At 37.4% G+C, this 11,151-nt stretch overlaps 2 protein-coding genes across 2 annotated transcripts; both read right to left on the bottom strand.

Annotated features, from left to right (window-relative positions):
- Window positions 1-2,211: 2,211 nt before the first annotated feature.
- On the bottom strand, window positions 2,212-3,153 carry LOC102882860 (olfactory receptor 1009). The gene has a single exon (XM_006905989.1). It carries the CDS (start codon window positions 3,151-3,153, stop codon window positions 2,212-2,214), a length of 942 nt encoding a protein of 313 aa, XP_006906051.1.
- Window positions 3,154-9,637: 6,484 nt separating this feature from the next.
- Window positions 9,638-10,580, bottom strand: LOC102889458 (olfactory receptor 1002-like). Its single transcript, XM_015599059.2, is given in 2 exon segments — window positions 9,638-10,508; window positions 10,510-10,580. Coding segments are annotated over 2 exon segments (942 nt in total).
- Between the last annotated feature and the right edge of the window lie 571 nt (window positions 10,581-11,151).

Genomic DNA, 11,151 nt, shown 5'->3' on the forward strand with positions numbered 1-11,151 from the left:
GAACTTCAGCTCCTTCAAGAAATTAATTACAAATCTTCAGTGAACTGGGCATGATTCTCCTTAGTTTATAGGTAAAATTAAAAGACAACTCTAAAATCACAAAACTCCAGTGATAGATCTAAGATTAGAGTTCAGGTTGCTGTGTCCTATATCTTGCTGCCTCTACTTACTCTCTGATTATTGCATTCTAAAATCAATATCGGAGAGTTTGGCACACTTAGGATAATACCCAAGTTCCAAAATGTTGCTGTTTTCACTAAATAGTTTTTATTAGGAAGCAGCATAATGTGTTTATAATGTATGAAGTGATTCTATATGCATCCTTCAATTTAATCTTCAGTGTAGTCCTATAATATGGTGAATACTATTATTACTTCCATTCGTCTCATTATGGACTTGACCGATACATCAAAAGAATAATGAACAGAAGTACATCTTAGATATACTCTCCTTATGGATGCAGGAATGATGTTCATTTTCTTTGCTGTTGTATGCAATACCAGGCTCAGTGTCTGGCACACAAAAGAAGTTCAATAATCATTTGTTGAATAAATGTACAAGGCTTTCCAGTTCCAAATTTGTTTCTCTTTGTTATGTTATTTTGCTTCTCTATCATTTCCAATGAATAGCCTAGAGGAAATTTTACCCCACCTAGAAAACTCATTCTAAAACATGATTCCTGAAGTTGAAATGAATCTACCATAAATACATGGGAAGGCAAGTCATATTTTGGGTTTTTATGATGCATAATAAAAAGACATTTTCCCCTAAGCCTCGTCTCACTAAGATTATGTGATCTCTAAGGCCCCTGTAGTTACATAGCATGCTATGATTGTGTGAGTACTCACTGATCAAATTTCTATTTTCAGAGAGTATGCATTACATAATGATCAATAGAGAAGAGCCCATACGTAACTCCTTGTATGTAGAAAAGTACTCAAAAGTTTAGAAAATTTATTTCTCTGGCTAACCATCAGACAGACAGCAATTTTCAGAGAAAACTTCTTAATCAATGTTTCTAAATTCATCTTGAGCAAATAGGTGGACTTAAAATTCTGAGGACATTTCTATGACAATTTAGCCATGACATTATGTCATCTAGGAATGCTAATCCATTTCCTCAGTGAAACTCTATTTTTTTGTATCTTCATTCCAAAGTCAAGATATCTCTTGACTAGGCTAGATCAAGAAAAATAAGATAGACCTGGGTAGCCATCCTGGGTCTCTAAGAGGATATGGAGACCTTGGCATGGGTACCCACTGTCCCTATGCAATGACATACATTGCCGTGCTCAAACCCAAAGGCTGCCCAGCACTAGCCATGCCCAGGGGTCATAACCATCAAGTTGAGCTGCATGTGTGTACTCCTTTGTGATGTTACAAATCTACTGACCTTACTATGAACAGGGAGGTCTAAGGAGTGAGGCTACATTTAATGCCAGCATCTATCAATCTGTACATTCTGGACTGAGTAATGAACTTCATTAATGGGGTTTAGAAGGCACTATCATGGGCATGACCAAGCCCCAATCTACAGAAGTTCAGGTAATCCTCTAAACTTCTACCAAAAAATTGAATCTTAAGAAAATAATAGGCTTAACCCATTCTCTTAGAAGTTCTTTCGGGTGTGGAGTACATTAGAACAGGCACCAGTCTCTTGATTACTATAAACAGGCCCTGTGGACCACCCCAGATGTGTGGGTGCTGAATACTGATCTGTCTTTAGTCCCTTAGATATATGCAGTGCTTTGTGTTAAGGTCATCGCCAAAACTGGTGTTTACAGCTAAGGATTTCCTTCTTTTCATGAGGTTAAACATAAAATCCCACATCATTTTTTTTACATATTCCTATTGATTGAAGCTAGATGTGAGTACACAACCTAGACCACAGCATTTTAAAATTCCAATACAAAGGAGTCCACAGAATGAGAAAGTATATTTAGCAGAATGATAAAAATAATAATAACTGAAATTAACTGAAGCTTTCTTGAAAGTCATTGGGCTGTGAGGTGTCCAAGAGAAGCAAAATTCTTATGGTTTGAACTATATTAATGGTATATGACAGAGAAAAGATCACACACAGGACTTAATGAATCTACATTAACTGACCAAATGAATGAATAATTAGATGGATGAATGGATAAAGGGATGTCAATACGCACTAGTTTGTCCATTTAGATTTCTTCCCGCAATTTTCTTTCTAGTAAGAATTTAGGCTCTACAAGACTTCCTCTTAGCGACAGTCCTGTGGAGGGCATCTTTGACTTCCTTGTTCCTCAAGCTGTAGATAAGTGGATTCAACATGGGGATCACTGCTGTGTAAAACACAGACACCACTTTATTGATGTCAAGGGAGAAACTTGCTCTAGGTCGCACGTAAATAAAGAAAAGAGTACCATACAGGATGGAGACGGCTGTCAGGTGAGAAGAGCAGGTGGAGAAGGCTTTGCGCCTCCCATTGGCAGAGTCGATCCTCAGGATGGCTGTGAGGATGTAAACGTAGGAGACCAGGATAGTCACACCACTGAAGACTCCCACCGCCCCAGCCACGACGAAAACTACCAACTTATTGACCCCAGTGTCAGCACACACAAGGGAAAGCAGGGGGGACATATCGCAGAAGAAATGATTGATGACATTGGGGCCACAAAAAGGGAGACGAAATGCATTGGTTGTATGAGTCATGGTGTTCATGAACCCGATGACATAGGGACCAACCACCAGCTGGATACAGAGTCTTTGGGACATGGCAACAGAATACAATAATGGGTTGCAGATGGCTACATAGCGGTCATAGGCCATGGATGCCAAGAGGAAACACTCTGCTGCCACAAAGAACCCAAAGAACCACTGCTGCAAAGCACAGCCCAAGAAAGAGATGGCTTTCCTTTTCACAAAGAAGTCAGTGAGCATCTTGGGGCTCACGACCGAGGAGAAGCAGATGTCCACAAAGGACAAGTGGCTGAGGAAAAAGTACATAGGTGTGTGAAGGCGGGAATCGATCCGTATCAGAATAATCATACCCAAGTTTCCTGTCAGGTTGACGATGTAGAAACTAAGAAAGAGCAGGAAGAGGAAGACCTGCATTCGGGGGTTGTAATTCAAACCTGTGAAAATGAACTCCGTGACCCCGGTGTAGTTTTCACTGGCCATTGACTGGTTGGGGTTTCCACTAGAAGAGCAGAGGAGTGACAACAGATTTGATAAACATGTCTTTGAAAATGAGACACAGCAAAAACCTACTAGAAACTGGAAGAGCGCATGAGATAATATGAGTTAGTTGCATGCTGCAGCTGGGGAAACAAAAGGGAAATGTAGACTCCTGCACAAGATCAGCTATACTATTTAAGACTGTGTCGATGCCATCGATATGCAGATGGAAAAAACTGGAAGCCCAGAAAAGACGAGCAGGCGCTTCAGGTTCCATAATTAACTGCTAGCAGAGGCAATTTCAGAATAGATGTCCATTAACTCCCACTTCAGTGAACTTTACCTGAGTTCGCCAGGTTGCCACACACCTGGTGAAATGATGCAGGAGAGTGGAAGTGAGGCAAGCTAGAGAAGAAATCAGCAGCCCCTCATTTTCAGAACATATGCTGCGCACTTGTGATCATAACTTAAGGCCAAGTGCATGCTCTCCAACTGCGCTGGACTCCACCTCTTCTGAACATAGGAAAGTTGCTTTTCTTCTCTGAAAAGCCAGAATAATAATGGCAATACCAGCCTTGTAAATTATCGTGAGGATTAAATAAGATAGCATACCTGAAGCATTTAGCAGAGTCTTATTGAGCATCTAAATAAGTGCACAAATATTGTTGGTATGTCTGCCTTATATACTCTTTTTAATAACCCTGCAGGCTAAATATCATCATCTTGTTTTATATAGGAGAGAAATCGAGGCTCAATATCTACATCCATAATGCTAGTGACTAACAGAAGTGGACTTTGACACATCTGTCAAAATGGACTGCTCTTTCTGACACTGCAGAAAAGCTTCTTGTATTTTCACAATTCCATTCATCTCAAAGAAATCCAAATTTCATTCCACTATGAGTACAGGGCAATACATTGTTGGTTCCCTGTCTCTGGTGTTGAGTTTATAGTTAATGGCCATTAGTGAGAAGCCTATAAGATAATGGGAAAAGTTGAGTTTAGGTATCAGCTTTATGGAAACAGTACTAGGAAGAAATGTGCAAAAGAGCCTAGATTCTCCCATCTATGTATCTTCTGTAGATCCTTATGTCACTGCCTGTAAGAGTGACCTTGGTTAAGTCAGCTGGTCTCTCTGAACCTTAAACTTGTCATTCATTCAATATAGCTCAAACTTTTGTCGTCTGATCTCTGAGAATTCTCCTCCATTAAGCATGAGAGAACCAATGTACAAGTGCCCAGAAAATCACTATACTTTGCTTTAAAAATTTTTCATGAGCCCAGGAATATTGGAGTCCAGCATCATACTTAATGCTAGATACTTTTTCTTCAGTTTTCTAATTTGAAATGTATTATTTAACTTTAGCAAGGCATTCTATGGGGTCAAAAATACAGTTTATATTATACTCTTTGCTTCAGGGGAATTAAAAAGAAAGATGGGATAGCCAGTCAAACTGTTTACCCATCACACTCACCTCTTGCTTAAATATTTTCAAGTCTAATAACTGCTCCAGGATCCATCACACACTATATGTCAGTCTTCCACTTGACAGTCACCTGACGCTCCTAACCTCTTTCCTACCAGTCCTGGTTTCTACACCTGCCCAAGCTTTCTGCCGCTCTATGCGCATTTTAGTTCTCAGTTTCTCTTTTCCATTTGATGCTCAGCATAGGATACAGTGCTCCATGCAGGTCAAACCATGCAGAATGAGACACAACCAGCTCTCTAGTTCAGAGAACTAGGATAATATCCATACAATCTGCTAGCCTCTCCTTAGCAAGGAAAGCACCCAGTTGCTTTAAACAAGGATGGAGCAGAATTCAGTGCTATCTTTTTCTCTTACCCTGCTGTTAAATTATCTCTATACAATTTTATACTTATGTGATTATAGTTTGATCCAGCTACAGAGCCTAAACGTATCTCTACAGAAATTATCTCTTCTTAAATTTTGCTCAACATCCAACAAAGGTGAGGGTCATGCTTTTGAACCAAATGTACAATTTATTTCAAATTTACTTAAAATGATGCATGCTCTCTTGAACATGTTAAAAAATCAAGCAGAAAGAAGAACAGAAGATGATTTAGAAGATCTCGACTTACATTCTAATGGGCTCCCCCTTCTTCAAAGATGACAAGAACTAAAGTAAAAATGAGCCCAGTTTCTTAGGTTTCACCACTTCCTTCAATATGGCTACCCTCACACACAGAATGAGGCAAAGTTTTCAATACTCATTTGATTTTATTCCTTATCCTCTTCCCAAAAGAAAATCTTTGACAACTCCACTGTAAAACGTTCAGAGTCTTCACGGGTGAGATAAAAGTTTCCTGAAATAGTTGCATCATTTTTTTCTTTGTTGTTGTTATTGAAGATGATGTGTCCCCAAAGCGAACCATATCTTGGGAACGAGGCCACTCAGGGAAAGTGCAATTATAGTTTTGCTTCATATCCTCAGTACGTCCAATGAGATCTGCTTTCTGATAATTTCATGTTTGTTTCTAACTGGATGTAGACTCTCTGTTACCTCTAGTTCCAGGTTAAGTAAGGAAATACCATGGAATTCTTTGTAAATTGAAGTAGCACAGACAGGGTAGGGCCCCCTCTCTTCTGCATTAATACCTTGGGAGCAAGGGCTAAGAATGCAGAAAATGGACTTTCCCCAGATCTAGCACTTACCACATATTGCCAAAGGCATAATTTTTCCAAGACTGTCCAAAATGTGTAAACTGTTTAACTATTGTGGGCTAGGGCTGGGAAAGAATGACTTCTGATGACATATTTACTGGTCGTTAAACTTGAGCAGATTCTCTGAACTGTTAGCATATGGCAAAGGAAAAACATTCTTTATTGCTAACAAATAAAAACAAATAAAACAAAAAGCTTTAGGGTGACGTTTTGTCCCCAACACAAACAGCATGAGCTTGTCAAAACAGAGTCCATGTGAAAACCCGAATTTTGGTTCTAGCCCAAGTAATGGAAAAACAAGTTCTTCAGTATGCAGCACTTCTCTCTAGAAGGTTTTGTTTAGTTCGTTTTGTTTTCTTCTTAATTTCTTAACACGTCACTCTATTCTTTAAAGCGATTTTTTCCTATGAGACCTTAACTATTGATACGAACTTTCTGTTGACCCTATATCTGAAAGAATTTTTTATTGAGATATAATTGACATAGACCATTATGTTAGTTTCACATGTGCATCATAATAATTCAATCTTTGTATATATAGCAAAATAATACCACTATAAATCTAGTTAACATTTGTTCCATATGTAGTTGCCAAAAATTTTTTTCTTGTGATGAGGACTTTTAAAATCTACTCTTAGCCACTTTCAAATATGTAATATTTATTTATCCCCTGAAGACCCTTTAGATGTTGCTCTTTTGTTTATTTATTTTTAATTATAATATTCTCAGAGGACTGAGAATTGATTTTCCCCCTTTTGGGGGGTAGCACATTTTGACTAATTATTAAGAAAATAATTATTTTCTTAAGCTTACAATTGAAAAATCTCTTCTAGGATTTATGAGCTTCCTCTTATTGATTTCTGTCTAAAATGGTGAAAATTATGAATCTACATACTTGACTCTGTTAGCTCAGAAAACATTCTATAGCTTTGATCATCCCTTCTGCTTCAATTGTCTGACCATCATAAACATACACATAACATCCATTGTTGAATCTTTACTTTATGTTTTTGATATCATTGTGTTTCTTCTTATCTTGTTAGTTCTGTTATTCTTTTTCTCTTTGTCTTGCAAAAGCTTTTCAAATTGGTACAAGAATTTGGACTTCTAAGTGTCAGTTCTTTATTTAAAGACTCCCATGTGGCTTTTTTAAAATTAAATTTATTTCAACGACATTGGTTAATAAAATTATACAGGTTTCAAATACAGGTTTCAAATGTACAATTCAATAATATATCATATGTATATTGCATTGTGTGTTCGCCACCCGACTGTTAAGTCTTTCTTTAATCATCATGTAATTGACCCCATTTACCCTTATCTACCTTCCCTCTCTCCCCTTTCCTTCTGATAACCACTAGACTGTTGTCTGTGTCTATGAGTTTCTGTTTGTTTGTCTTGTTCATTTGTTGCTTTCAGTTTTATATCCTACATATGAGTGAAATTTTAAGTTCTCAGCTTTTTCTGTCTGACTTATTTCGCTTAGCGTGATAATCTCAAGATCCATCTGTATTGTCTCAAATGGCAGTATTGCATCTTTTCTTATGGCTCAGTAATATTCCATTGTGTACATACGCACCACATCGTCTTTATCTAGTCATGTATCGAAAGGCACTTCTGTTGTTCGCTTGTCTTGGCCACCGTGAATAATGCTGCAATGAACATTGGAGTGAATAAATCTTTACAAATAAATGCTGTTTTCCAATTTGGGGGGTAGATACCCAGAAAAAGAATTGCTGTGTCATATGATAATTCTATTATTAATTTTTTGAGGAACCGCCATACTGTCTTCCACGGTGAGTGTACCAATTTACATTCTCGCCAGCAGTGTATAAGGGTTCCTTTGTCCCCACAACGTATACCAATTTATATTCTCGCCAGCAACGTATAAGGGTTCCTTTGTCCCCACAACCTCTTGGGTTCCTTTGTCCCCACAACACTTGTTATTACTTGTCCTGTTGATGATGGCCATTCTAACAGGTGTGAGGTGGTATCTCATTGTAGTTGTGATTTGCATTTCCCTAATAGTTAGTGAAGCTGAGCATCTTAACAATGCTTTTACTAAAGGAAGCATTAGACTGTTTTATTATGATTGATAAGCTGATGCTGCCATCTGGTGGCATAGTTTAGCAACATTTTAAGGAAGAAATACGAGTGTTACTTCACTAGGAACTCTGCCTACTCCTTATTTGAACATATCCTATATTCACACAGACCATATTAACAGGAGATGACTAAAGAGTAAAATGAGGCAGGAAAATGATGTTTCATTAAAAAATGTAAAATTGTGCATGTCATGGATACTGAGAGCACATACTGTAAAACAAACCCTCATGTTCCAAAATAATACTAAATATTTAAAACCAGATTTCTAAGAATTCAGGATGGAAGGGCATTTTGAGAGATCTTTATGAACACAAAATTGGAAAAAGAATAATATTATCCTTAAAAGATAATGAGGTTTCATCACATTGTTTTCAAAATGACCCCTCGGGAAAACAAAAGCTTGCTATTACCTTGGTGGGCCTCACAAACCTGCCATCTACTAGATGCCTGACCTAAGGCATATGGCACAAGCTCTCTGAAGTCTCAGTTTCCCCAGCTGTAAAGTGGATCTAATAACTCATACCAAAAGCAGGAGCTAAAGTGTTCAACGAGATGTTTACAAAACACTTCTCATCCTGTCTATGATATAGTAGGTCTTCAGCAAATATATAATAACGTTATTATTAAAGAATAAATGTTTTATACTAATAACTGATTCAAAGTGATATTAGCGCAGAAACAAACAGAAAAAAAAACATCAAAACTGCAACCTCAGGAAAGAAAACACACATACATACTTACGTGTTACATACAAGCAAAGAAAGGCTTGATGTCAATTCTGTGCCTTTCTTCTTACTTATCTTCATGGCTGTCAGGCTCCTTATCTATAAAAATGGAATTGATACCCTGCCTATGACACAAAAATTAATAAATAACAACAGTTATTACTAACACTTTATTAAAGAACTGCAATGCATTCTGCACTTTACAAGCACAAATCATGTAATTGCAGTGACAAAATCCCAATGACAAGTTATTACTATGAGCAGAGCATACAGGGATATAGAAAGCCTTCATAAAACATGAAGGTAGTATTAGAAAGTGGTATCATTCTACTTCCTGAGTAATTTATTGTCTTCCAGTATTATTACCATATAATTAACATATAACATTGTATTAGTCCAAGGAATACAACATAATATTTTGACATATGTATATATTGTGAAATGATTACCCAGTAAGTAGAGTTAGCAGCAATTATCTCAGTTACATTTTTGTTTTCATGTGATGAGAACTTTTAAGATCCAGTCTCTTAACAACTTAAAAATATATAACAATGATTTATTAAATATAGTCACAGTGCTGTTTATTACATCCTCAGAACTTATTTACCATGTAACTGGAAGTTTTGACCATAATACACTTTTTAAAATTTATGTTTAAAGAGTCAAGGCCAAGCTCATAGACAGTTGATGGATCTTAACACCCTATAAAGCAGAACAGTTAAGTCACTGGTTATGATTACTACCTTGAGAATACTTTTAAAGACTTGGGGTTCAAAAATCCACTCCAACTCTTTCTTGCTGAATGAGAAATTGGAAAATCAAATGAAAACATTTTAACCTAAAAACATTGCGTGACACGTAGTAATGCAGAGCAAATCTCAACACAAAAGTAGTATTCTTGGCACCCAGCCCTTGTTCTGGCATGTTGCATGTAGATTAGCTCTCAACCTGTAGTACAAATGGTATTCTGTTTTACTTACTCATCAGGAACTTCCTTCTAAACATCCTTCCAAATGAATTCTTAACTTCCTTGTTTCTCAGGCTATAGATAACTGGGTTCAACATGGGAATCACAGCCATATAAAACTCAGAAACCACTTTATTGATGTCCGGGGAGACACTAGAACTCAGACGTACATAGATAAAGAAAAGTGTCCCATAAAAGATGGAGATGGCTGTCAGGTGAGAAGAGCAGGTGGGGAAGGCTTTGCATCTCCCATCAGCAGAGCGGATCCTCAGGATGGCAATGACGATGTAAATGTAGGAGACAAAGATGATCACACCGCTGAGTACCCCTACAGCTCCAGCCAAGTTGAATAGTAATAACTGATTGACCTGGGTGTCTGCACATGCCAGTGAGAGAACCGGAAGAAGGTCACAGAAAAAGTGATTGATGATTTTTGGACCACAGTAAGGTAAGCGAAAGGCAAAAGTTGTGTGGGTCATGGCATATATAAGACCCACGGTATAAGGCCCTATGACCAGCTGCACACAGACCCACTGGGACATAATGAGCATATAAAACAAGGGCTTACAAATAGCTATATATCGATCATATGCCATGGAAGCCAGGAGGAAACACTCAGTCACTACAAACTGACCAAAAAAACATAACTGGGCAGCACAATCAAAGAAAGAGATTACTTTTTTCTCCACAAAGATGTCAGTCAACATCTTGGGACCAATGACAGAAGAGGAGCACATATCCACAAAGGACAGGTGGCTGAGAAAAAAGTACATGGGGATGTGGAGTCGGGAATCTATCCAAATAAGGGTGATCATACCCAAGTTTCCCAGAAAAGTGGCAAGATAAACCAAGAGAAATATCACAAAGAGAACAAACCTGGTACTGGAAATGATTGGTTAAGCCCGTGAAAAAAAACTCAATTACCAAAGTTTGATTTCCATAATCCATTCCTCTGTTTAATTCTGTAATGATAAAGAGAAAATTTTTCATTTGCAATACATTTGTAATTGAGGGCTTCTTAATTTTAAATCTGCACTTGACTTCTATTTTTCTACATTTCATAGAGCAGGCTGACAGAGTGTACTCGAGTTTTAACCCAGTGGTCACCCTGTCTGCTAACTATCTGTGTGACACCGAGTAAATCTCTGAATCTCGCTGGGCTCTTCAGTTTCCTCCTTGATCAAACAGGATTTTGAAGGAGAATCATAAAATTTTAGACATAGAATGACCTTCAACAATTATCTGAAGCAAATCCTCTAATTATGCAAGGTTACATTTCTAAAATTCCCTCACCTTTGACCAAGGATATTTTAAGAAACTTAAAAAAAAAAAAGGATACTTTAAAAAAAAGTAAGGATACTTTTTTAAGGATACTTTAAAAAAAAAAAAAGATGTTATTTGAACTTGATTAATTTGAGCTGGTATCTAGTCTCACTCTAGGTGAAGGGTGTTAAGAATGTAGGTTCCTCACCATTTCCTCTAGATTCTAGAAAATACATCCATTGTGTTGTCTAAAACA

The sequence above is a fragment of the Pteropus alecto genome, unplaced genomic scaffold (assembly GCF_000325575.1).
Source record: "Pteropus alecto unplaced genomic scaffold, ASM32557v1 scaffold91, whole genome shotgun sequence".
Lineage (NCBI taxonomy): Eukaryota > Metazoa > Chordata > Mammalia > Chiroptera > Pteropodidae > Pteropus > Pteropus alecto.